We start from the raw sequence: 27,556 nt of genomic DNA, 5'->3' as shown, positions 1-27,556 counted from the left end.
CTTCCAGTGTCAAAGTGAAGACACAACTCAGAGCAGCCAGCTCCAGCCTGTCTGTTCACCAAACACATCACAGTGCAAGAGAGACCATGGCAGCCCCCAGAGGGGATGGAGCTCATGAAGGAACACCCAGGTCTTCCTCAGCTTTCTGCCCAATAAACACCAAGAATATGCTGGGCAATAAATGCTCTCTGCTGTTTGTGACCCAGATGGTTTCTTTTCCCTGGATTCATGAAGAGGAGACTCAGTGGGTGTCTTGGAGGTTGTAAGGGCAAGAAACCCACTGGAAAAAACAAGATGGACAGCAAGTCTATTGTGAGGCAATATTGACAAATCCCACTGCTCCAAGAACCCAAGTCCAACCAGGCCTCCTGCAGTCCATCTGGGAGGTGCTCAGAACACCTCTCTCCATTTCCCTCAATAGCTCCCTGGACTCTTTGCCACAACCTGAGCTGTTCCTGGATCCTGCTTGAGATGGGGACAGCTATTGTTACAAATATTACCTAATCTGTCCGCTCCAGAGTCCAGCACCTGCGATCAGAGCAACAATGCCCTGGGTAGATTCTTAAGATTTAAGAACTCTCTGATTTCCTGGATCAAATATTCAACAGATTAGTTGTGGCCACCATAGGCAGGATCCTGTAACCCCAAGACAAGTCCTACTGTGGCCTATGCTAGACAGTTATCAACAATTTGTCTACATGAGGAAGAGAGGCAATAGCAATAAAAGAAACCACACTTTCTTCTCTTCAGTAAGGAATATTTGATCCCCAGGAAAAAAAGGAATTGACAGCTGTCATATATAATCTCTAGACCTAAAAAGGTGAGCTTATATATTGTAGAATTCAAAGTTTAAATTAAAAGACAACTCATGCTTTTTATAAATATATAACTTTATATATAATATGTATTTACAATATATACAGCATACAAGTATTTTTTAAATGTAGTATTAGGAACACTCTTGAAAACACATGTTTTCTAAATAAGAGATGGGTACTTATCCAAGGTGGGTTCCTGATTCATCTAGAACCCAATTCAACACAATGCCCCAGGCCCATATTTCTGCAGAAGTCAAAGGGAAGTGAAGGACTGCTGGAATATCGCTCTAATACCATTCCCCTTCCCCAAAACGCTGGCTTTCCACTGGCACCAGCTAACATGGTCCCACGAACACCCCTAAAATGGGCAAACCACAAGGCCTGAGCATAGTGTCTGTCACTCAAGTTCCAGAGAAATGAGAAGTGAGAGCTTTGAAACCCAGCTCTAAGGCCCCATCTCCACAATCAGGTAGACTCAGTCACAGTGTCAAGGTTGGTCTAGAAGCAAATGCCTTAGCTGTTTATAAGTAAAACAGTCTATACACCCAGGTGCCAAATAAGTTATCCACAAAGTGCCATTTCCTTTTCATGCTTTGGAATCTGGAAGCTACCGGTCACAATGCCACTTATCTTCCAAAAGTTTCTTCACATTCAACTAATTCATCTATGGTGCGCAGCAAATCTTCGAATGAAGGCCTTGCCTCTGGTTTCTACAATTAAAAGGCAAAGAGATCTATGAGTTCCAGAATCCATTCTCAAGAAAAGTCTCACTACTCAAACACAAAGAAGCATCTGTGGCTCTGGGGCTGGAGAGTGCAGACATCCCCCAACCTTCTGTCTCTAGCCTAGTTAACCCTGCATGTCTACCTTGTTGACCCTGCATGCATTGCTGCCTGACCAACCTTTCCAAAGCACTGTTTTCATGTCCCTGTTCAAGGACTTACTAGAGCTCTGCAGAGCCTGCAAAATCAAGTCCTGCTAATTTGCAGAGCCCTCTATAACCTGCCCCTCCCCTCATCCCTTGTTACTCAATTTCACTTCCCAAGAACAGCTTCACATGGGTTCTCTGCTAAATCAGGCTAATTTCCACCCTCACATACACACGCCGTGTTTATAACCACCTCCTTACCTTTGTTTGTGCTGTTCTTTCCCCCTAGTACCACTTCCTGCCTAGCAGGTCTTTCTACACGTCCCAATCAGGGCTCTTGGGAGGTTACAGTCAGTGACTGAAAGCCTGGGCTTTCGAGTCAGATGAGCCTCTGCTGCTCGGTAGCTAACTGGCCTTGAACAAGCATCAACCTTCGAGCCTTAATGGTCTCAACTATAAAGTGATTACAGGATAAAGAGATCCACCTCAAAGGGTTATTTTGAGAACTAAACCTAAAGCACTCAGTACTGCGCCTAGTACACAAGGCACATGAGCTACTGTCGTTGTCTTTCAAAAGTCATTTGGCACATAATCTCTCCTGTGAGATGACATTTGGGTACTTCCAGAGACTAAGCAAAAAGACCTGGGGAAGCTGAGGTCTAAAGGAAGAAACCTTCCTTGGTGGAAGAGTAATACTTGAACCCCAAAAGTAAGCCACTGAAAAGAGGGGAGCAACCTCTCCAGGCACATTCCCTTGTCTCTGGTTCAGGCAACTGTGTCAGGATTCCCAGTAGAGAGTGAGGCAGCAGTCTGAGTGTATGAAGTTCACTACTAGCGTTCCACTTCACATTATTCCTCTGGTTATTCAGAATCAAGTTGAGAGGGTTGGCATCCTACCTAGCTAGAATTTGAAATCACTCTAAAACGTGCACTGCCTCAGTAGGCCTTAACACTATCCAGCTACCAAGCCCAACCCCTCAATGTCTTGGAGATTCCCTAAAAGAACACAAAGAAATATCTGTACCTCCTGCCAACATCTCAGCATCACCTCATACACATATATGGATGCCAACTTCGGCCGGTAGAGTCGGTGGCCTCGAGTAACCATGGTTACCACTTCGTAATTGGTGTTCTTTTCAAAGGGCATTCTGCCTTCAGTGAATATCTCCCACATCAAAACGCCTGGGAAAGGATAAGAGTTACTCCATGAGGTATCCACTTCCTCCTCAGAGAAGAAGAAATGTGGAGCACGAATCTTACCAAAGGACCAGACATCTGATTTGCTGCTAAAGCGGCTGTAATTAAACACTTCAGGTGGACACCACTTCACAGGGAATTTAGCACCAGAAGAACTTGTGTATTGATCATCCAGAACATACCTAGAGTAAGACACATTGTGGGTTTACACCTCTGAAGCACGATCTTCGTTTAGTACGTGTGCTTTCGTTTTTACCCCCTGAGAATAAAAAACACTGTCGACTAAAGTCTATAAGCATCCGGCTGAAGTTTAAGGTTCACCTCAGTGACCACACCTAGTGATTTCCACCTTCCCCAGCATAATTAAGGGCACAAGAGGGATACATCACAACATCAGTACCTGCACTTTCGTTTTTCTGTTCACCTTTTTTATTAGGCAACAGAGGCGAAACAATAAAATAGTTTGAAAACTTTTTTGTAGGCAGTTTTGTTCTTTAAACAAAATTTTACTCAAAGTCCCCATATGTGAAAGATCTAAAGCAGTGCTGCTCTAAAGGAAGTGGTGAAAAGTGTCTAGAGACATGTTTTGAGCCCCTACAATTCCACCAAGCACAATTTAAAACTGCAACATATGAAAAAAGCAAATGCAAAAAAAAAAAAAAAGGCAAAATGAAGTATGTAAATGGTGGCATGTATTTTTATTTTATTTATTTAATTTTTCTACCAAGAATTAAACCCAGGAGTTCTTAACCAGTGAGCTACATCCCCAGTCCTTTTAATATTTTAATTAGAGACAGGGTCTTGCTAAGTTGCTTAGGGCCTCACTAAGTTGCTGAGGCTGGCTCTGAACTTGCAATCCTCCTACCTCAGCCTCCTGAGCCACTGGAATTATAGGTGTGCACCACAATGCCCATTATGTATGTTTAGGTACCATGACATCCCCACATGCACATATACTCAAAACAATACCATATTATTTTTCTATGTGAACACAGTTATGCCCTTCTGGAAGGACAACAGACACTGGTAACAGTGGCTGCTTCTGGGGAGCATCCTTGACAGAGATGGTAGATGTGAGGACTTCAGCCCTTGCTATAATGATTTTGGTACATATTTATAGGAAGAATGTATTTATAGGTTACATGTACGTATAAAGTTAATTTCTAAAAGCTGTTGTGAGAAAACACTCAAATAAAAGCACAAACTTTCTTTGTGCAATTATACAGACAAAGACAGTAGCTGGAAACAATGCCACCATGGGCTGGATCAAATCATGTCTGGGGAGTCAGAATTTAGTAAATAAAGATTGTTTAACAGAGGTTGATATAAAAGCAAAATTTTGAGCTGGAGATATAGCTCTGTTCATACAAGGCCCTGGGTTCAATCCCCAGCACTGCAAAAAAGAAAAAAAAGCAAGCAAAGATTTTTCTGAAAGTCAGACATATGAAAGTGGAGGATGCCTGTCAGATGTTAAGCATCTTCATACCAAGCACATAGAGAGCGCTAGGTAATTAACACCTCCAGAGTCACAAGTTGACAGTAACGGCTTTCTAACCTTCTTAGGCCTGAGTTTCCTTAGGCACTAACCTTGGTCCCTAACCATGGTCCCATAGCACCTGGCCTTGCCTGCCATTTTAACTGTTCTTAGCACTACCTATGGGCCAGCCTCCTTGGTCTTCTTCCAGTCTTCCAAGTAGGCCAAACTCATCCAGACTTCAAGCTCTTGCACTTGTTCCTAACACCTGCAATATTTTCTGCCCAGATTTTCACCTGTCTGCTTCCTGCCTTTTGGTCTCCACTCACCATTCCCATCTCGGAGAGGTCTTCCCGGCCAGCAGATCGAAAGCAGCTTCCCTCACCCCTGCCCCACCCCTAGTTATCTCTCTAGGGGGTCCACAGATTTTTTTTCTCAAGAGGGCAGTTCTTTGAGTATCCAAAATACTTTGGGCTTCACAGTCCACACACAGTCCCTGTCACAACTCCCAGGGGTGCCTCTGCAGTGCGAGACCAACCACAGACGACACATCAACAAAGAAGTGAGGCTCTGACTCAATAACACTATTTTTATGGACACTGACTTTGGAATTTCAGATAAGTTTCAGGTGTCCAATATTCTTTGAATTTTTTCTAGTCATTAAGAAATATAAAAGCCATTGTTAATTCACAGGTCATCCATATAAAAGTATAGGTCAGACTGACAGGATGTCATTTGCTGACACCTGCTCTCCACATAAATTTATTCTCAGGTCTTGCATATTTTCTTCCTCAGAACATGAGCTATATGAGGGCAGGGACTCGGGTGGCTAGTCTTTGCTTTGTTTCATAAAGCCATGGCTGCCACCTACCTAGCAGGCATCTAATTTATGAACAGATCGAAGGGTAGAGGGAAGGAAAGAAGAAAAGATAAACAATATACTTTTAAAAAATCTTTTCTACACTCTATTACAATTAAAAATATTAAGACAATAAAAATGCTGCAGATGTGTGCTGGATCACCACACACATTTCTGTGAAAACAAATCTAAAAATCTAATCCACATGGGGGAGAAGAGCTGTATATTTAACGGGCTATACTACCACCTAGTGGAGAGAATTATTAACAACACGATGTATAGTTATTGCAAAACATTACTCTTCTTCGCCTCATTGGTGCTAATTACTCCGACACATATTAATTCTATAATATAAGGTGAACATCACTTAAAGGCACATATACTGAGACATACCTGGCCATTCCAAAGTCCGACACTTTCACAACTCCCGCCTCATTTACTAGACAGTTTCTGGCAGCCTGGAAAACATTATAATGGTATATTAAAAAACTTATACCAAAAAAATGCAGAAAAATAAAAGTTCTGTCACTATACCCCAGTCAACATTTGCAGAATGTGGAAATGTGTCCTTATAAATCATTTTTAGCCCTACAGAAATGTCTCCAATGTATAACAATCAGTAAAAAGTTCAAACAACTATATTTGCAATTAGGTATTATGACATTTATGACATTGTCTTTACCAGTGGTCATACTTAAATAAGGACCAATAGATGGGTCAACCCTCTTTCCACACTTCCAGTCCTATTGTTATCAAACTGTGTGATTTTCTTACTAATAATGACAATATTTCTTGAGGTCCATAATCCAAGTCCTCACTAGGTGAGCTCAATAACACACCACCATCAAAGTGATGTGCGACCAGTGATTGATCATCTCAACCCCAGTCAAAAGAACAGCTGTGTGTAAACACAGATACTGCTGCTTTTTAATGAGGTTTCCAGTACACTGAAACATGATATACTCAATTGGTCAACTACAAATGTGTGTTATTTAATATATATTTTCTTGTCCATTTGTTAAAGTTCAAGAAAACAGTCTGGTAGAAAGACATGGTATTTCTCCAAAGGAAAACATGACATTTTTATGCCAAAACCCATGGGTCAAGATGTAGTTTTCTGACTATTCTGACTGCTATTTTCTATTTGTAGCAATTTCACTTCTTGCTGAAGGCATTTTAATAGTCCCTTCTGACTCAAGATGCCCAGCCTCAAACTGTCTCCACTTTCCCAAGAGGACGCCCACAATGCCCTCCTTCAAAGTCAACAGGGTTCTTCGCCAGCAGATGGGGGGGAGCATCAAGATCTTCCCTTAAAGAGTGGCAGCATCACAGACACAAAAATATCAAAACCTGCTCTCCTCAAGCTAAGGGCTGCAGAGAGGTGTAGTGTGACACATTCCTGAAGACATTCCACTTGTATCCGTTTTGTAAGTACAAAAAAGAGCAATGTACTGTTTCAATAAGATCAAGAAATATTCTGTCATCACTGAGGCATAATAACCAATACTAATGTTATATTCCACATCTACTTTATAATCCCTTTGCCTCAATTAAAATAGTCTTGTGAGGAAAAAAAACCCACAATTTACTGATGTGGAGACAGGGTCTAATGCTCAGAGAGATTAGGCAACTATCCCAAAACACACTGAGGAAATCAAATCTTCCAATTCCAAATCCTCAACTCTCTTTTATACTTTAAATCGAGACATATTGTAGCACAGCAGTTATAGTATCGACTCCAGTCAAAACCGCAGGTTCAAACCTGCCTTCATAGTTAAATTCACTATTGATGTACTTGTCCCTTCATTTCCTTATCTGCAAAATGGGAACAGTAACGGTTCTACTTCCTAGGGTTGTTACAATGATTAAATGAGATCTTTTTGTAAAATACTTATTAGAACAAGGCCTCTTTACAGTGCCTGTGAAATTTTTTAAAATGCCTTTCTGCTTCTCTAGAAGAAATGTGTTCACACTTTATCACGAAAAAAGCTGGAACTAAAATAGGGGGGAAAGTCCTACATGCAAATCATTTTATTTTGGTGAAAGAGTCAAAGTAGACTGATAGTGTAACTGATATGCTGAAAACAGACACATCAGTGAAAACAGGTGGAAAAGAAAAATGGAAGGAAAAGAATGAAAGAAAGAGAAAGCGGAGTAAGAAAGGAAAAGTTAAGGAGTGTCTCCATCACAGTAATTTAGAACCAGTAATAGGTTTTCGGTTTTCTTTTCTGGTCTTGTCAGAGGTTAACATATAAGATAAAGGAAGTGAACTAAGGGATTTCTCTGATAGTTTCTGTTTGTAGTGTGGGAGGTGGAAAAGAGCTTAGGATTTAGTGAGAAGGTCAAGGCCAACCCTAACTTTTCTATTTACCACATTAGGCAAGATTTTCACTTCCCTGAAGCTAACATCTACAAAACAGTCATGGTGATAAATCTGTTATGCTTGCTATTTCTTTTCTTTCTGTTGTTTTGGGTTTGTTTTTTGTTTTTTATGACTTGCTATTTCATGGAACTCTTCCAGAAATCCAATATTTAATGCACACAAACTTACCTGGAGGTATCAACTCCAAAATTTTTTAGATTTAATAAAGATTTTTCCTTTAAAATTATGCAAATGAAATCTATCAGGTTCAAAAACAATACTGAAACACTGTTACGAACAAAAATTGGATACTGATACATCATTGCTCATTAGCTGATCCACTGTTACAAAGCAATCAGGCCAGTGAATGGGAATACAAGCGGCTTGTGGTTACCAGGTCTCTGTGGATGAAGCTGTTCCTCTCCAGGTATTCCATCCCTTCGCACACATCTTGACACATGCTCAGCAGCACGTCTCTGCTGAAATGGCCTTGTCTCTGTCGAAGGAAATTCAGAAGGCAGCCCCGTTCCATGAACTCAGTAACAATGTAAATTGGTTTCTGCTGGGTGCATACACCGTAAAGCTGTACCAACTTGGGGTGTGTCAGTTTCCTGGGAGTGAAGACATACATACAAAGAGTTACTATAGGAAAAGAAACCAGCAGGTATATTAACTGGGGAAGAGCCACCCTCTAATACAAACAGGGAGCCGGGAGGGAGACACAGACTTACATCATGACTTTAGCTTCTTCTATAAAGTCCTCCTCACACATGGCGCCTTCCCGAATGGCTTTGATGGCTACTTTGTACTGGGCTCTCCACTTGCCAAGCCTCACCACTCCAAATAGTCCACTCCCCAGTTCCCTCATAAAGGTCAGCTCTGAAGGGTTAATCTCCCACTTCTCTGCAAGGCAGAAGGGAAAAGTGAGAGCATTTAATAAAGAGAACACAGCACCGAATCAGTGGGGAAAAAACACTCTAACCAAGATCCACCTCAAAATCCTAGGATAACTGCAATCTGTGTCTAGATAGCACAAACTGGCTCTCAACTCTCTGGGGAAAATGTTCCTGTTCCACCATCATGATACAAGCAAAGTGAACTGAAGAAGCAAGATGCTGCATAATAGGAAAATAACATAGCTGAAGGTTAAGGTACTTTTTTGAAGACAAATATTTCCTCATTTGCCACTCTTCCCCTGGAATTTTTTTTTCTTTTTTAATTCCAGCAAGTTAGAAAAAAATTAAACCTGCTCTTTAAAAGGCTTTTGCCAGAAGCAACAAAAAACAATCTCATTGGAAGACTTCTCCATTACCTCTAACAGCAGTGAGAAGCAGGAAGGGCTATAATTTATTTTAGATAAACATGATAATGTTTATTTTTCATCAACAGAAAGTTTTCTACTGAATTACAAATAATCATGAAAATAGAAAACCTAGGGTTACTTTGGCTATAAAACAGAATCATCTAAAAACTCAGAGTACAAATCTGTAAGAATGGTTCCACTGTGCAGAATTCTACACACCTAAATTCGTCTTGTGATAGTAGATTGTTTTCATGGAAAATGAGCTGATGCAACTACAAAATGAGAGTTACCATAGCTGAATCCTGCAGTGGTTGGTGCATTCTTCCCCTTCGTACTAACTGGGTACCGCAGCCTTGTGACAAGTCCTAGAGATCAAAGAAAGTGTCACAGGTGAAATCACTCATAAGCATTCCACATGGCCAAATGCTAATCTAGAAATGTACGGTTCATTCATTTATAAATGTACCGCTCTCCTTCTATGTACACACACAGCTCTATGTCGTAGGCTTTCATTCATTCCACAAACATCTCCTTTTAAATAGTGTTTATCAGGCACTGTGCTAGCTTCCTAGCAAACATTTCAAAGGAGAGTAAAAGGCTTCTTTTATTATTTCATGTTCCTTTCCAATATGAAAGCTGACCAAGGAGCTGCTAAAAATTAAGGTAATTCCCCTGATATAACTCAATGCTAGCAATCTTAGCATAAAAATAGGTCATACAATATTAACCCCTGGGAATACTGACTATGGGAAATCAGGAAGGTAAGCTAAATCTTTTAACCTAAGTTGCTTTTAGCACTAAATAAGAAATGGGAGGTGCCTTACATCAACACCAAAAGCACTCTGTATTTGCTCTACTATAGTGCATCTCACAGTGATTTAAAATTGTTATGTGTATTTTTTTCCCCTCAGAGGATAAGATCTGGGAGAATCAGGATCAATGACTATCTAATCCATAGCACTCTCTCCAAAACTTGGCTTGACCTCTAGCATGTGGCAGGCACTAAATACATGTTTGTTGAATGAATTGAGATAGTGATGAAAAATAGAACTTATACAAGAACAGAAAAGGAAAAAAAATACAGGCAAGTGAACACCAAAAAAGAAAGCAACAGAACCAACAAAAAAATTATTTGGGAGGGGCTGGGGATATAGCTCAGTTGGTAGAGTGCTTGCCTTGCACGCACAAGGCCTTAGTCAATCCCCAGCACACACACACACAAAGAAAATTATTTGAGTATAAGTCAATATGAATGAACTCCTCAAATGTTAAACACAGAGGTGCTATGTAACCCAGTAAAGTCACATAAGGTAAATAACTAAGAGAAATAAAGACATATTTTCATGCAACACTTATATGCAGCTATTCATATCAGCTTTATTCATGAAAATGTAAAAACAACCCAAATGTCCATCAATAGATGAATAATAAACAAAATAAATAAATAAAATCCATACAGTGGATTATTTTCATCAATAAAAAAATTGATACCTTATCCAGCAGGCTGCCTGAATTTAGAAATTCCATATTCCCCAGGACCTCTATCCTGTTACAAGTCAGACCTAAGCAGAACACATAAGCCATTTTCCAAGGATGTGTATAGCAAGTCCATCAAGGCAGAAAATGTTATCAGGGATTTATATAGCCCCGAATTCCTAATGACACCCTCAGCAATTTTTCTCCTAACCTCATGACTTCAGTTTGTGCATACCCAGGCTATGTGTTGGTTTCCATAAGTAAATGAAATATGACTTGCTATCACAACAGGTAAGTGTTAAGATAACTCCCCAGATTTGGAATTAGAGGGATGGATCTTCTGTCTCACCATTTACCATTAGTACTCTGAAGTTGGAACTTTTATTGAAGAGATAAAAGGTAGACTTATATGTTGGCCTGAGAACCTATACATTACACAAATATTAAGCTAGGCTCTGCATGGTGACTCAATAATTGGTAGAAGTTGTGTAATTCTTTTGTGTCTAGTCCTGTGCATTTTTATATTATCTAATTGTTTTAATTAATTTGTGATAGTTTTTTTTTTTTTTTAAAGAACAAATCCAGGCACAGTGAGTGGCACATGCCTGTAATCCCAATGGCTCAGGAGGCTGATGCAGGAGTACCACAGGTTCAAAGTCAGCCTCAGCAACTTAGTAAGGCCCTTAGCAACTAAGGAAATCCTTGCCTCAAAGTAAAAAATAAAAAGGGCTGGGATGTAGTTCAGTGGTTAAGCATCCCTGGGTTCAATCCCTGGTACCAAAAAAAAAGGGAATAGAATACTTATGCATGGTATAACATGAACAAACCTCAAAAACATTATAATGTATCCAAGAAACTAGTCACAGCAGAACACACATGGGATGACTCCATTCCTATGAAATGTTCAGAATAGGCAAATCTACAGAGACCAAAAGTAGGTTAGTGGTTGCCTGGGGATGGACTGGTGAAGGAGGGGTAGTGGGTGATTCCTTTTGGGATGACGACAATGTTGTTAAAATTAGATGATGGCGACAGCACAGTCTGCAAATATACTAAACACCACTGAAGTGTATACTTTAAATGGATGACTTCGGTGGTATACTAACTGTTATTATTTTCTGGAAAAAGTAAATGGACTCACACAAAAACAACAGGCTTTGCAAAGGGCATTTGATAAAATTACAAAAGTTCATTTTCCATGAATTGGGTTAGGTACCTGTCTTGTTCCCTGTTCAGTTACATCTTTAAAGTCCAGGAGTAAAAATCATGCTAAATCAATCCCATAGAACGTCAATGGCATAAATGTGGTTTCCATCCATACTTTTTTGGTGTTTGTTTTGTTCCCACTCTGGGGCTAAGTGTAGCAGAGATTCAGGAAAAGAGAACTCGTGGGACGTGATTATAGATGGTCTGCAACTTATGATGGTTCAACTTAGAATGTTTCAACTTCATGGTGATGCAAAAATGATATCCAGTCAGTAGAAAGCATACTTCAAATTTTGAATGTCTGGTGAATTTTTCCATGTCTTGTGAATTTTGAATTTTTATCTTCTCCTGGGCTAGTGATATACAAGAAGGTACTCTCTTGCAATGCTGGGCAGCTGCAGTGAGCCACAGCTCCCAGTCAGTCATCAATAGACACTCCACAGTGCACTGTGTTGCTAAGCTATGTGTGTGGTAGGTGAGGTGGATTAAATGCACTTTCAACTTAGGATATTCTCAGTTTAGGACAGTTTTGTCGAACCTAAGTAAGGAAAGGAGCATCTGCTATAATCTACTCTTTGGAAATCTACAGCACAGGATGAAATCTTGGTACATCTGGCATCTGCTCCAGTGACTACAATATCTTTTTTTGAGACAGGGTCTCACCATGTTTTCAGAATGGCCATGAACCCTGGGCTCAAGGGATCCTCCTGCCTTAGCCCCCGAAGTAGCTGGAAGTACAAGCACATGTGACCATGCTTGGCTTGAAACAGACATATCTTGAGAATAAGTTTAGTACTAAGGATATAAAGCACAGAAATGTAAATACCATATACCATCAAAATAACTCATGCTCTGATGTCAAGATAGAACTTTTTATGAACCTTGATATTATTCCTGATTTTTCTTGGATATATCACTTCCTTAACATGCACTAATTTTACAGCCATCACACTCTACAACTAACTACAAAATAAAATGGTTCACAGAGGAATTCATTATAATGTCTGATCATCTGCACCAACACCTAATATTTGAAATAATTAACAGGTCACTTACCTGCCGCATTGTGCTTGTGATACTCAATAATCTCAGGAATTGAACTAAAAGCATGCTTTTCCGCTAGATAATACTTCTTTGGAGATGTTGTTGTTTCCTTAATGTGATAATGCCTGAAACCCGACGAACCTTCTCTATAAGAAATATTGAAATGTGTTACAACTGAGTTGGGATAACGTAACTTCACTCTTAGATGTTTTCTATAGGCGAACCCGGGCTTTCTCCGTATGGTTCCTTCTATTCCTGAATGAACTTTATTTCTTTCTCCACGTTCTTTAGTTTTGCCTTTCACACCAACAGGTGGAAGTTTCGCAAGTGGTCACTAATAACATGCTAGGTCCCTTTCATGAGATTGAGAAAGATAACACTCTCCAGTTCCATTCAACAACAGCTGAAGTTCTCAAAATAGCCATCAACGCTACCACTTTTTGCCCTTGCCATTGGCATAAACTTGCAAATTTCCAGAGCACTTGCCTTTTTATTTTATTTTATTTTATTTTTTTGGTACTGGGGATTGAACCCAGGGCCACTTTACCACTGAATTACATCCCCAGCACCTTTTTAATTTTTGTATTCTATGACAGGGTCTTGCTAAGTTGCTAAGGCTAGCCTTAAACCTGCAATTCTCCTGTCTCAGCCTCCCTCGTCACTGGGATTCAGAGCACCTTCACTTCTAAAAGTGAATAAATTAGGATTTAAAAAGCACACACTCCACTTAAGATGTCTTTCTAGAATGCAGACCTTCTCCAGTCATCTCTTGATAAAAATGCTTTCAAGACAGAATAAAGCCCACAGTCCTTGACACTGACATGACCTGGCTTCTGCTTCTACCTCTCAGGTTTCTCTTCCTCCCTCTCTGTGTCCCTCCCTACAATCCAGCTACATATACCTTGTCAGTTCTTTGAAACTCACCACACCCTCTCTCACCTCTGGGTCAGGGCAGTTCCCTGGGTCAGACACTCTTTCCCTTCCCTCCAGTTTCTCCCTGCCTTACCTATGAAGTCTCAGCTTGAATTAAGGGCAGCACTCATGAATAACTCAGATGTCTTGGGTCTATAATCCCTACTCCCCGCCCCAACATCACCCTCATGACACAGTGATCCCCCCGGCCTGCCTGCTTATCTGCAGCCCCCACTGAGCTAATGGAGGCAGGGTCTGTGCTTACTTTGCTCACAGAGGCACCCTTAGTGCTTAGCTCCATGTACAATAATTATTTTTTCAATGTTACTAAGGTTTCTATAGCACGCTCAACATAAACCATGGAGCATGGAAAATTATGAAGTAAGTTCCTGAAAATATAAATGCAAAAAAAGTATAGACTTTAAGCCAGGCATGGTGGCACATGCCTGTAATCCCAGCAGCTTGGGAGGCTGAGGTAGGAGAATTTTGAGTTTAAAGCCAGCTTCAGCAAAAGTGAGGTGCTAAGCATCTCAGTGAGACCCTGTCTAAAAACAAAATACAGAATAGGGCTGGGGATGTGGCTCAGTGGTCAAGTGCCTCTGAATTCAATCCCTGGTACCCAAAAGAAAAAAAAAAAGTAGACTTTGGAAATAAAGTTTTGTTTTGTTTTTTTAAATGTGGAAATGCAGCATCTTTTTTGGAAATTAGGAATACATATAAACAATATAGGAAATTCATACAAAACTCTACATTATAAACAAACAAATATATACATACATAAAATAGAGTAGGATTACTTACCCTCCAAACTTTGTATAAAGGGAGACAGTGTACAAGCCTGGTTGACTGGAGTCCCTCACCATAAAACCACCTTCTTTATCCTAAAATACAAGTTAAGAAATTGCTTTTTTCTTCAACAACTAATATCAATGTCATGGAAGAGACACAAGAACCTGATCTTACCATTTTATGAATATTGTCCTCTACTGAGAAAATGCGCTCTGGAGAAGCCTAATTTGTCAGTACAGGTCCTTGGTTTCTCCCATTCACATGGCTTTCTATGTCACACTACTGACCAGTTAAAGAAAAGCACGCTCACAATTCCCCACAGCTGTGAATTCTCACACACACGAATGCAAGACATTGCAACCAGATAACCCCTTGGGGATCTTATGAAATTAACAGACAAGGTTTTGCAGTGTCTATAAATCCTGGGCATGTGGGAAAACAGTCACTGAAAAATGTACTGCACCAAGTGCAGTGGTGCATACCTGTAATCCCAGTGACTAGGGAGGCTGAGGCAGGAGGATCGAGAATTCAAAGCCAGACTCAGCAAAAGTGAGGCGCTAAGCAACCCAGTGAGACCCTATCTCTAAATAAAATACAAAATAGGACTGGGGATGTGGCTCGCTGGTCAACTGCCCCAAGTTCAATTCCCAGTACCCACCCCCCCAAAAAAAAGAAAAATGTATTGCTTGTCACACAGGCCTGTAATCCCAGTGGCTGGGGAGGCTGAGGCAAGAGGATCACAAGTTCAAAGCCAGCCTCAGCAACTTAGTGAGGACCTAAGCAACTTATCGAGAACCTGTCTCAAAATAAAAAATAAAAATAAGGGCTGGGGATATTGCTCAATAGTTAAGCATCCCTGGGTTCAGTCACTGGTACAAAAAAAGAAAAAAAAAAGAAAAGAAAAATGTATTGCTTAACAATTAGGTTTCACTGCATACATTTTTCACATTTGATATAAGCTTTGAATCCTGACTTCATATCATTTTTCATCCTCATAGCATTTTTCCTGTAAATAACTCAGTGCTCTTTATAAGAATGTACTTAAATATTCTTAATTCCCCTGGAATTTAATGTTAAATATCACTCTTTACAAAAGGAGAAATGGAAGCACAAGTAATGTAAGTGGAGGAAATCAAAAGTCAGTAACGATTCTGAATGAAGGACAAACCTTCAGCAGGTTCCAAGGGCAAGAAACAGAAGTCATGAACCTCAGATACTCCACCAGTAATACCATGTTCATTCATGCTGCTCTGAGGCAAAAAAGGTGCTGCATAGTTGAAAAGTAAAAATAACTCTTCTCTCTCTCTCTCTCTAAAGCTAGGCTCAAACCCAGGACATTGTGCATGCTTACTGAGCTACACCCCCTAACCCCTTAAATTCGATCCTCAGTACTACATAAAAATAAATACATAAAAATAAAGGTGTCTATCTACAACTAAAAAAAAATTTTTTTTAAAGACCTATTCTCTTTAAAAAAAAAAAAATAGAAAGTCAATGGAATTAAATCATGTCCCACAAATACATCTGATAAGAACAATTAGAGACAATCTAATAATAGTTAATTAATGAGTAAAAATATAATAGATCCCATTTATTTATTAAAAACCTATTCTGCTTTAACATGACCTAATATGTAAATTCACTTAATCAAAACAGTCATACGAGGTAGGTACTCATGCTGTTCCCATCTAACTTCACATGTAAGAAAACGGGCATGGAAAGGTGGATAACTTGCCTCAGGTGACAAAGCTCATAAGTAGAGAACCAGGATTTGGAACCCAGACCACCTAGCTACCACATCCCTAGAACTGACCCCCGTCGTGGAGCCTCTGGGGAGGTACATAACAATCCTGCAGGAGTCAGGTGTGGTGGGGCACACCCATAATCCCAGTGGCTCAGGAGGCTGAGGGAGGAGGATCGCAAGTTCAAAGCCAGTCTCAGCAAATTACCAAGGCCCTAAGCAACTCAGCGAGACCCTGTTTCTAAATAAAATATTTAAAAAAGGGCTGAGAATGTGGCTCAGTGGTTAAGCACCCCTGGGTTCAACCCTGGTACCAAAAGAAAGAAACAAACAATCCTGCAGGGATGGACATGGTTAGGTGTAACCTGGATGAGCAAAGTCACCTGCCATGTTTCTGCAGCACACACTGCAGAAACAAGTGCTCAGTAAAACCCTGACTGCTAAAAAAAGCAGGAGAGAAAATGAGAAAGAATCTTAAAAGACCCAGAACTATTTACTAAACAGAATAACTAGATCATAAACACAGGGGATTGAAAAGGTCATCTTCTAATCCAACCTTCTAATCTTATGCAAAGAGTAGACTAGAAAAGTCACAGCTGGACTCACATCTCCTTCCCCAGCCTAGTGCTGTTTTGTCTAGACTATTCTTTTAGTTCTTTTTAAGGTGTGAGAATTGCAGCACATTTATTTCTATAGGCAATTAAATATTTTATTAAAATTTCACTTAGATTCATAATATCAGTGTGAATTATTCTAAAATGAATAGCTTCAAGCAAAAAAAGAAAAATCACTAAAATACTAAAAGCAAGGTAGCAAATGAAAATTGGTATGGAATAAACAAAGACAAAGTTGCTCATGTACAGCGATTACCTATTGTTATGGGTTTAACTGTATCCCCCTCCCCTGCCAAAGAAGCTCCTAAGCTCCAGTATCTCAGAATGTGACCTTATTTGGAGACAAGGGTCTTTACAGGTCAGTGAATTTAAATGAAGCCATTATGGTCAGCTCTAATTCAACATGTCTGGTGTCCTTATAAAAAGAAGACATTTGGACATGGAGGCAGACAAGCACAGAGGGAAGATAAAGTTAGGAAACAAGGAGAGAATAGCCATCTCCAAGCCAAGGAGAGAGGCTTAGAAGAAATTCTCACCTCACAGTGCTCAAAAGTAACCAACCAAGTTTTCTAAGGATCTCCAAACTGCTTTCCAGAGTGGCTGCACCAATTTGCAACTCTACCAGCAATGTATGAGTGTACCTTTTTCCCCACATGCATGCCAACATCTATTATTGTTTATGTTGTTGATAATAGCCATTCTAATTGGAGTAAGATGAAATCTTAGAGTTGTTTTAATTTGCATTTCTCTACTAGAGATGTTGAACACTTTTTCGTATGTTTATTAATCACCTGTGTGTCTTTTTCTGTAGTCTATCCAGTTCCTTGGCCCACCTTTTGATCCAGTTATCCCACTCCAATTATACCCCAAGGACTTAAAATCCACATACCACAGTAACACAGCCACATCAATGTTTATAGCAGCACAATTCACAATAGTTAGATTGTGGAACCAATCACAATTCCTCCTTAGATGCCCTTCAACAGAGGAATGAATAAAGAAACTGTGGTATATATACAATGGAATATTATTCAGCCATAAAGAAGAATAATATTATGGCATTTGTAGGTAAATGGACATAGTTGGAGAACATTATTCTAAGAGAAGAATGGAGGAACTTTAGATTATGTAGAAGGAAATGAGGAGGGGAGTATGAAAAATCATGGGATGAGACAGACATCATTACCCTATGTACATAAATGGTATAAATTTACACCATGTACAACCATAGAAATGAAATGATGACCCCATTTGTGTACGATGGATCAAAATGCAGAAAGAAAGAGAGAGAGAGAGAAAAGAAAGAAAGAGGAAGGAAGGAAGGAAGGAAGGAAGGAAGGAAGGAAATAAAAATCTTTGATATACTGGGGGGGGGGGGGGGGGGGGAGTAACCAGCCTTCCTGGGACCTTACTTTGGACTTCCAGCCTCCAGAACTGTGAGACACAGAGTTCTATTGTTAAAGTCGCTCAGCTTGTGGCCCTTTGTTAATGAAGCCCAGTAAGCTAACACACCAATAATCTCTTTTAAATGATGTGGAAAAAACATATTTATACCATAGATATTTTAGGCTTTAAAAACAGCTATGTGGGACCACTTATTAGGAATTCATTAAAATTAAACTGTACTGAGATCAAACCCATAAAATAAGCACAAACACTTACCTCCGTTCTGAGGAGTTGCTCTGCCTTGCTTCTATTCGTATTTCTGCAATACCATCTGAACAGAAAAAGATACACTTAAGGTCTCATATTATTTAAAATTATGTTTTTAATCTTAGTAGGATTAATCAGTTAATAAAGCACACCAGTAATAAATACAACAAGTAAAAACAAGGCAAGATGTCACTCACAATCTCAATAGACAACCAGTAACATATCAATATATGCCCTTCCAGATATTTTTTACTTACATTTTTATGAATACACACATGTATGCCTGCATTCTTATTGTTTTATTAAAGTGGGATCAAACTCTACTTGATACATCATAACATGAATCTGTCACATGACAGCTAATAGCAATCTACTTCTACATATCTTGATATGGATGCACCATAACTTATTTAAGGTATTCGTTATTCAATGTAAAAAATCATCTCCAATTTTTTGCTCTTTCAATCATAAAGAGAACACAAATTTTGTTCCACTGCCTCAAACTAGCAGACTATGTCACTTTAAATTTTTGTCCTGAATTCCATTTAAATCTTATTCTAAGCCCCCACCACAGCAATGTGGCAGATTTCATCTCAAGTCATTATGGCTCTCTGTTGAATTTCATGAAGGTCTCAAGTGTCAAAAGAAAAGGAGCAAAACCTAAGAGCAGGCCTTCTTGGTTTTCCATACTTGCCGACTTCCAGAACCCTCAAGCCTTTGTAGTTGCTGAGGCTCTACTAAAGAAATCGTGCCCTGGCCAAGCAGTCACTCCTTTCCTCCCACCAGGTCCAGCCACTACCCTCTGCCACACCCCAAGTTCCTGCAGCTCTGTGCCCCTTCTGAACATCAGGGAAACCTTTCTCCTCATACTGTCATCTCCCGCCTCGTCCCTAGAGGTACTCTCCCCTCTCTGTATCCCCCAGTCCAATCCCTCCATAAAACCACTAGCAAATGTTCAAAAACACATGAACTGAGATCATCTTCTTTGGCCTTCAGTTTTAAATTTGTTTTATTAAATGTTTTTTAAGTTGGAAAGGAATCCACCACCACAGTCAAATACCCTGAAACTTTGAATGTTATGAAGCCAGCCTGGCCCTTTGAGCAGCTGAAATTTCCACCACTGGATCAGCTTTCCACAAAAGAACCAGCACCTGACTTTGGCCCATCAAATACCCTGAGACAAATGAATACAAAGGCCTTCCCCGATTGAGGAAGGCAAAAATACGAAGAACAAAACAGGATGGGAACTTTTTTCTGTCTGGATTCTTTTTATGTAGCAGTCCAATGTAAATCACAATCTCAACACAAATGATGTTGGATATTTTATTCAGAATCTGAGGTGGTGTACAAGGTCTCAGAATTGTCAACATCTCATTACTGTGGCTCTCACTTTAAAATGAGACCAAGTTCAACAAAATTGCTATTTTGATAAATCCATTTCTGAATGCAAATGAGAAATATATAAACTAGGAGAACAGAATAAATTCTGTCCCTAAAGCTTTTCCACTCATACGAGAAACATTTGTCAGATGCCAAAAGCAGTCATAAAAATTAGCTAAAGAAAAATAATACACAGTATAAACTAAGAGGGTTCAAGGGATTGGAAAAATTTTATTTATTAATAACAGAAAATCCAGTTCCACATATTCACAGTGAGAATAAGCGATGGGGGCTCATATGCAGGATATCAGGAAAGCTAAACAGAGGATCTCAAGGGGACACTACCCATAAAATACCCAAAGAGATAGGTGCCTTCCTCATCTACTATATTCCATCATCTGGGAAGGGATTAAAGAAACAAGGAAAGAAAAGGGATCCACTGCAGAGAGAGCATGCTCTTTGAAATCCTATTCCAAGGGGTCATTTTTATGCCTTTGCAGGTTCTCTGAAAAGGCTGCTTTCATCCTTGGGATATGCTATCACTTAGATATGAATTGCCCCCCCAAAGGTGCATGTCCCCAGGCTGGTCCCCAGGATGGCACTATCGAGATATTGTGGAACCTTTGGTAGGTCCTTAAGCCAAGGAGGGGCGTGCCCTTGAAGGGAATTGTGGCCCCTTTCACTTCCTTCTTTTGCTTTCTGGTCATCAGGTAAGCAGTTTTGCTCTGCCATGTGTTGTCTCACCACAGGCCCAAGACAATGGGCCTAATCAGTCATGGACTGGAACCTCCAGAACCCATGAGCTACAATAAGCCTTTTCTCTTTATAAGATAATTGTCTCAGACATTTTCTCAGAGTAACATGAAGCTGACTAATGCAGAATATAAACTCAGATCTTCAGGGTATGTTGAAGGAAGGAGAGAGGTGAATTAAATAGTGATAGGCATTTCCTAATAGCTCTCCATGGCTTGTCTCTCCTCTCTTCTAATACCTATCCCCAAGCAAGGGGAAAAGACCACAGGGGCTCTGCTGTGTCCATTCTGTCAGAAAGAAACATTCACACCAGCAGAATGTGAAGGAGCCCACATGACATGAGAAGACAGAGGTGCCATCCCACATAGCTCTCTCAAAGCCTGCAACAGAGATGTGTCACTTGAGATTAACACCTTTTGCTGAAGGGACTCCACGTCCGAAAATAATGCCCAGAATGTGTAGGTAATGAGTCAACTTTCCTCAGATATCAAAATCCTGATGTTTTTCAAATTGGCTGGTCACTTCACCATATTCCAGAGAAATAGGACTTTGTAGCCGTGTCTGCATACAGGGAAAGAGGAGGTTTGAGGACATTCGGTCCTTTCTGGAAAGGTCACGCCCTAGTCAAGTTGCTTGGGGAGGGTGGGAGAGGATAGAGCATGAAAGAAGAAAACAGTAGAAAGGAAGAGGGAAAAGTATGAATGTTAGCAACCAGCTATAAATCGTCATCTGATCTGTAATTTTGTCCCTTTGCCACCCACCGAAAGCCTTTATCCTACATGGCTTCCTGTTTGGGCCATTTCATTTCTGCCACCTCGGTTCCTTAAAACCTTCCCATTGAGAACATCCTCATACCTGTCCCAGTGACCCTCCATTCTTTTCTGGCAGCAGTTTCTCTAATCCCTTCACTGGGTATGGAGGTCAGAACTAGGTCACTGGCAGTCCCAGGAACCAGGGGCCTGGTAGTCCTGGTGGTACTGGGTCCAACACAGGGACAGTCTGTGGCCTGGGATTATGCATCAGCCCAAGCAAACAGCAGAATGTCCGATTCAACAGCAAGCAGAAGGCTTACTTTTAACCATGGGGCCATGAAAGATGGGCTACAAGACGGCTGTGGCAAAAACAATGAAGCAAAACAGAACCTGGCGCAGGGAGACAGCAGAGGGGGAACTCAGCCTGCCACACCGAGGACAGCTTTCCCCTTTGTCATCTGGCCGGGTGAGGCACAGTACCAAGTGGAGCCCCTGTCCCCAGCACAGGACACCGAGGGGACACCCACACCAGACACCATGCACAACAAGTTCAGAATCATGTGAGGAGGAAAATCCGTCCAAAGAGATTACATTTTCAAATGAAGATGTAACCAAAAAATTCATGGCCATGAATCATAAATTTCAGTATCAAAAATCCTTATTTGAAATCCCATGAGTCACAGAAGGTCTCATAATTAGACAAGGATTATCTGGTTTCCAAGTTCCCTCCTCCCTAAATGGTCAGTTGGTTCTCAGTCCTATCAGTTTTCCCCTTTTAGCACCTGACCTATTTATAAGGATTTTACTAATTTCTCCTAAAACTCATGTAAGGGCTGAAATGCTATTTTATTTATATAGTCAAGCATTACTTAACGACAAGGACACCCTCGGAGAAATGTATCCTTAGGCAATTTCGTCCCTGTGTGCACTTACATAAACCTAGATGCTGTAGCCTAACACACACCTGGCTACACACTACACACTACTGCTTTTAGTCTACAAACCTGTATAGCATGCTACTGTACAAAATACTGTAGAGACACTTATACCATAATGGTAGATATTTGTGCTTTTAAACACATCTAAATATAGAAAAGGTACAGTAAAATACTAGTAAAAAATTTCAGCTTTATCATAATTTTATGGGACCACAGTCCAAAACGGTCCATTTTAGCCAAAATGTCATCATACACACACAACTGTATGTGGTTTATATTTCCCACCTACTTCTAAAATTTCCTTAAGGGATCATATCACTGAGCACTGTGACTCTTTGCAACTATTTGTCCTCATCTAGATTTTAAGGTACACTCATGTTATCATAAGTGACATGAACAGAGGCAACAGCTTGCTGTTGTTTTTTCTGTTTTTAAGGAAATGAATGATGCATTAATACACTTATCTCAAAGTGACCACGAGAGTGTGTGGTATGTATGAGCTCTGCACCAAAACCTGGCCACACACTGTCAGCAGGCTGAAACAGGACAACTTCTCTGTGAGCACACAGCAGGAGTCTTAACAAGCTCATAAACACAGCCTTTCAATATTAGAAATGTCAATTTTAGAGATCTCATTTAAAACAGCAAGCAAGAAGAGATTATCCCAGTTATTTTTACATAGCAAAGAGCCTGAGACAGCCTAACGCCCCACAGGTGACTACATCACCTGCTGTGCATCCAGGTACTATAGGCATCACAGAGCACCTGAGACATGCTAAGAACTCAGTAAACAGCTAACAGATTTATGACGGAGTGAAACATAATGCAGTTATGAAAATGTTTTCAAAGAATATTCAATGGCAGGAGGAAAAATTCACTCATGCTGTTCAGAGGGGAAAAAAGATATAAAACTACATACTGCATGATTCTACTTTTTTAAAAACAGTAAAAAGATTGAAAAGAAACATACTAATGTTGACAGGTCAACTGTGTTTGGTTTATGAGAAATTTTTTTCTTATTTACATTTCTCCTATTTTCAAGGCTTCTTTTTCTTTTCTTTATAAAAATTTTTTTTCTATCACATTTCTTCCAAATGAATCAATCATTCCCACTAAGATAGTGAATAGCCAAAAGACCAAAGGAAGTTATCATTTTTGGCTCCTGTTTGAAATTAACAGCTATAGCAAACATCTGTCTTGATTCAGGACCAATTATTTTCAAGGTTTATAAAATAAGTCATATTTAAATAATAATCATATTTAAACATAATATTTAAACAGATATCATATTTAAACAAATTCTTTTAAACAATAATCATTATCTAGGTTTTAGTTAGAAAAAGGAAACATTTTTCAAGACCATTCTGGGAAATGTTATTCCCATATCTTGAATGAACAAATGATCTGTATTTCAAAATCAGCTAACCTATAATTTGTCTAAAATCAATTCAATTGTATCTGCTTGTGTAACTCCATTCACCCACCTTCAGGAAAAATGCATTACAGATATTAATTCTGTGTTTTACCACACCAGACAACAAGAATATATTGACACCACATTCTAAAGGTTATGAAATATGCCCATCAATTTTCAAAATGTCTTACAAAATGAAGAAAATGGAAACATTTTCTGGTTTTTCCCATTTATAAAATAAACGTCTACTCACTCATATTGATCTAAGTTGTTTGATTTCTTTCCTGTTACATAATTACTTGGGATATATCCTTCACTCCTAGAAATAAGGAAAACACTGTGGGTAAACATATACTACTTTATTGAGACGTTATTTAAAGAAAGGAAGATAAATGACTTTCCAAGATAGTTAAAGCATATTGCCCAAAGTTTATAAGACAGATAAGCTAACTGCCAATAATTCAGAACATCTGTATCAGTTGACACATTTCAAAGTACTTCCACATTTGATCCTCATAAGAGTTCTGAGGCGGGCAAGCATTACTATACCCATTTTCTAGTGGGAAAAGCAAGGCTTTGAAAGACTCAGATACTTTTCCAAGGTCCCAAAGCCAGCCAGCAACTGAACCATAGCTGGAACTCTAGACCTATGACTAAGCGTAGTGCTTTCACCCAAATTCCATGATGCTTCTTCAGAATGCTCAATTTCTTGGGATTTTTTCCTCCATATTTTTATTGGTGCATTATAATTGTACTAGGATTCATTTTTACACATTTATAGGTGTTCTTGGGATGTTTTAAAGAAACTAGAGGGCTGGGATTGTGGCTCAGTGGTAGAGCGCTTGTCTAGCATGTGGGAGGCACCGGTTTCAATTCTCAGCACCACAGGTAAATAAATGAATAAAATAAAGGTCCATCAACAACTAAAGTAAAAATATGAAAAAAGAAACTAGAGTATTCACAAAAGCAAAAGTTCTGGATAAAGACACGCACCACTCTAATACCTTAACAGTCTTTTGTCTTTTTTTTTTTTTTTGGGGTGCTGGGGATCGAACCCAGGGCCTTGTGCTTGCAAGGCAAGCACGCTACCAACTGAGCTATCTCCCCAGCCCACCTTAACAGTCTTTATAAAATAAATTCAGAAAGGACAGACTCTGACTGCTGCATCAGTAGCACTATAAGAATTACCAGGTTGCTTTTTAAAAAGCCAAATTCCTTAGCATGAATAAGGTCCTGGGTTCCATTCCCAGCCCCACAAAAAGAAAAGAAAAAAAAAGGAAAATTCTTAAATCACACCCCAAGAGACAAGAATTAAGAAGGCCTACATATTCTAATAGTCTAGGAAAACTTACACCAGGAAGATTGGTAAATCATGGTAAAATGTTGGTAATTTTTTACGTTAAGTGATGTTACTATATATTTTTGTAGATGTTTGGAAATTTCTACAATACAGGTTGAATATCTCTTATCTGAAATGCTTGGGACCAAAAGCATTCCATATTTCAGAATTTTCTGGATTTCAGAATATATACATAGACTGTACCAGTTAAGCATCCCTAATCTGATCATCTGGAACCTAATACTCCCAAACCCAAAACTCTCAGAGTATCAACAAAGCATTTTAGATTTGGGTTTTGGGATTAGTGACATTCCAGTTGTGTAAAATTATGAATAAAAACCGTACACAAAGTCTGGTGAAAAGAAGCAGGAGGAACTTCTTATAAACACAAAACAAAAGGTTAAGATTCCCAAAAAGGCAATAACGCTCAGCAAACCAGCACCCGGATGACCAGCAGTGCCGAGACATAAGTAGAAGAGAGGACCCTGCCTGACCCAGAGGCCACCGCTGTTCCCAGAAGTGAACCGAGAAACAGAGAAGTGGAACTGGGGATGGGTCAAGGAGGTGAGAGCAGGTGGAAGAGAGTATACTTTCGTAGGACTAAAAGATCCCTGTTCTTATCCATTGGAGTTCATAATGTAAATGGATTATATTTCATAGGTAAGTATAGGATATAGTCCCCTTAATGAAACCCAAGAGAGACTCATCCTCTGTGTTTAACCATATCTACCTAGATATTTACAATAAGGTTAAAACAATTGCTTTAAATCCTAAATTATCTGGTACAAATAATGCTGTTTTGTTATGTTTTTGTTTTGAGATAGGGTCTCACTATGGTTGTCCAGGCTGGTCTTGAAATCCTAGGCTCAAGCAGTGTTCCTGATTCGGTCTCATTAACACTGGGACTATAGGTATATACCACCACACCTGACAATACTTGTGGTTTAATTTCCTGCATGTATGTATGTGTGTGTGTATGCACATGTATATGTATATAATATGTATTTATTTATTTTATACTTACACATATATGTATGTACACACATACATAAATATTCTCCCATCCTGTTTCTCTCTCCTTCTGATGAAGGGAGAGAGAAAGACAATTTCAAGTGACAAGAGGCTCCATTATGCTGTGTGTGTATATATGTACATATGCATATTACAGAGAGAAATTCTAAGAAAATTATGATAGGTAGTGGCTTAGAAAGACCTAAGATTACCTACTGCAAGAAGGACAAAATAAAATTATTTCTCCTAAGGTCAAAATAGTCAAATAAAACAAAGTAGATGAGAAAGAGATGAGTGTAATCTATTCCAAGAGTGATTGATCAGTTTGCATTGATCAAGTGACCACTAAGAATGCAATGGTAGTACAAAATAATAACGTGTCCTTTGACTTATGGCCAATTGAGACAACCTCATTACATGATAGTTAGAGCTCACAAGCTTCACTCAACACTTCACTCCTATCCACCCACTGCATGCAATGCCCAGAGAAGGAATGCTTACCCATATTTATCTCTTGCTTTCCACCAATGGACATCATTCTTTTCCAATATGATATACTCTTGGCCTCTCTCTAATCTGAGATCATGTGCTTCTGTTGCTTGGAAATCATACATTGCTACAACTATTTCTTCACTACTATCTTCTTCTTCAGGAGGAATTGGTGGGGGAGGCCTTCTCTGAGCAAAAAAGATAATTTTAAAAGTTTAGTCTTCTATCTGAAACTGATAATGAAATAAAATACTAAAATACTGAAGGATTCACACATTACCAAAGAATAAAGCAGAATAAGGCAGATCCCTCTAATCGAGTAGGTCACCTGATAGCAACCAAAGAACCTTCCAATGTTAGATGCAATAGATGCTACCACGCCTTATGGGTTTTCAGAATACAGAATGAGAGCAAAAACCATCTTGAAGCATTAAAAGAATTTTCCTGTGTCAGGAATAGTTTTCCAGGGACAGGCAAGGGTAATATGTGAGTAGAAACCAGGAGAAAACTAAAGAGAGACCCACCACTGAAATGGACTGCAATGCGGAAAGCCCACTATGGAGTCTGTTAACAGGTCTCCTTCCACTTGAAGAGATTTGCACTTCTTTATGCCCACAATGCACAAGACACATGCTTAGGATCTAACACAGTTTTTCTCATTTATTCTTCATATTGCTTCCACAGAATACAGCATTATAACTCCCATGTTACAAGTGAGGCAACAATGGTCTACATGGTCCATCCAAAATCACTCATATCAGACTCACATCAGCTCAGTTCTGGACTGGGTCCAAAGTCCAATGCTTTTCCAGCATATTTCAGTTCTCAAATGCATAACCAAAATCACTTGTTTGTCATACTGTGGGTTTTTTGGTTTTTGTTTTACTTTTTGGAGATTTTGTTTGTTTTGTTTTGGTTCGATTTTTTTTTTTTTTTTTTTTAACCAGGAATTGAACCCAGGAACCCAGGGAAACTTAACCACTGAGCCACATGCCCAGACTTTTTAAAATTTTTTTATTGTGAGTCAGGGTCTCGCTAAATTGCTTTGAACCTTGCTAAATTGCTGAGGCTGACCTTGAACTTTCCATCTTCCTGCCTTAGCCTCCAAGTTGCTGGGATTACAGGCATGTGCCCCACTGTCATTGTGATCCTGAGATGAAAATA

The 27,556-nt window shown here is 39.5% G+C and overlaps 1 protein-coding gene across 1 annotated transcript in view; it reads right to left on the bottom strand.

Annotated features, from left to right (window-relative positions):
- Positions 1 to 876: 876 nt before the first annotated feature.
- Positions 877 to 27,556, bottom strand: part of TEC (tec protein tyrosine kinase) — a 123,944-nt gene continuing 97,264 nt past the window's right edge. Inside the window, exons 8-19 of the mRNA XM_079153926.1 lie at positions 26,405 to 26,580; positions 23,807 to 23,872; positions 18,326 to 18,380; positions 14,321 to 14,400; positions 12,620 to 12,753; positions 9,172 to 9,246; positions 8,310 to 8,481; positions 7,973 to 8,189; positions 5,610 to 5,674; positions 2,947 to 3,065; positions 2,711 to 2,868; positions 877 to 1,528 (exon numbers count right to left, since the gene is read on the bottom strand). Coding sequence (XP_079010052.1) covers positions 1,445 to 1,528; positions 2,711 to 2,868; positions 2,947 to 3,065; positions 5,610 to 5,674; positions 7,973 to 8,189; positions 8,310 to 8,481; positions 9,172 to 9,246; positions 12,620 to 12,753; positions 14,321 to 14,400; positions 18,326 to 18,380; positions 23,807 to 23,872; positions 26,405 to 26,580 — 1,401 coding nt within the window. The 3' untranslated portion in view covers positions 877 to 1,444. The remainder of the gene's footprint in view (positions 1,529 to 2,710; positions 2,869 to 2,946; positions 3,066 to 5,609; positions 5,675 to 7,972; positions 8,190 to 8,309; positions 8,482 to 9,171; positions 9,247 to 12,619; positions 12,754 to 14,320; positions 14,401 to 18,325; positions 18,381 to 23,806; positions 23,873 to 26,404; positions 26,581 to 27,556) is intronic.

Source organism: Sciurus vulgaris, assembly GCF_902686455.1.
Source record: "Sciurus vulgaris genome assembly, chromosome: 9".
In the NCBI taxonomy this organism is placed as follows: domain Eukaryota; kingdom Metazoa; phylum Chordata; class Mammalia; order Rodentia; family Sciuridae; genus Sciurus; species Sciurus vulgaris.
This window is presented reverse-complemented; position numbering and strand designations above follow the sequence as displayed.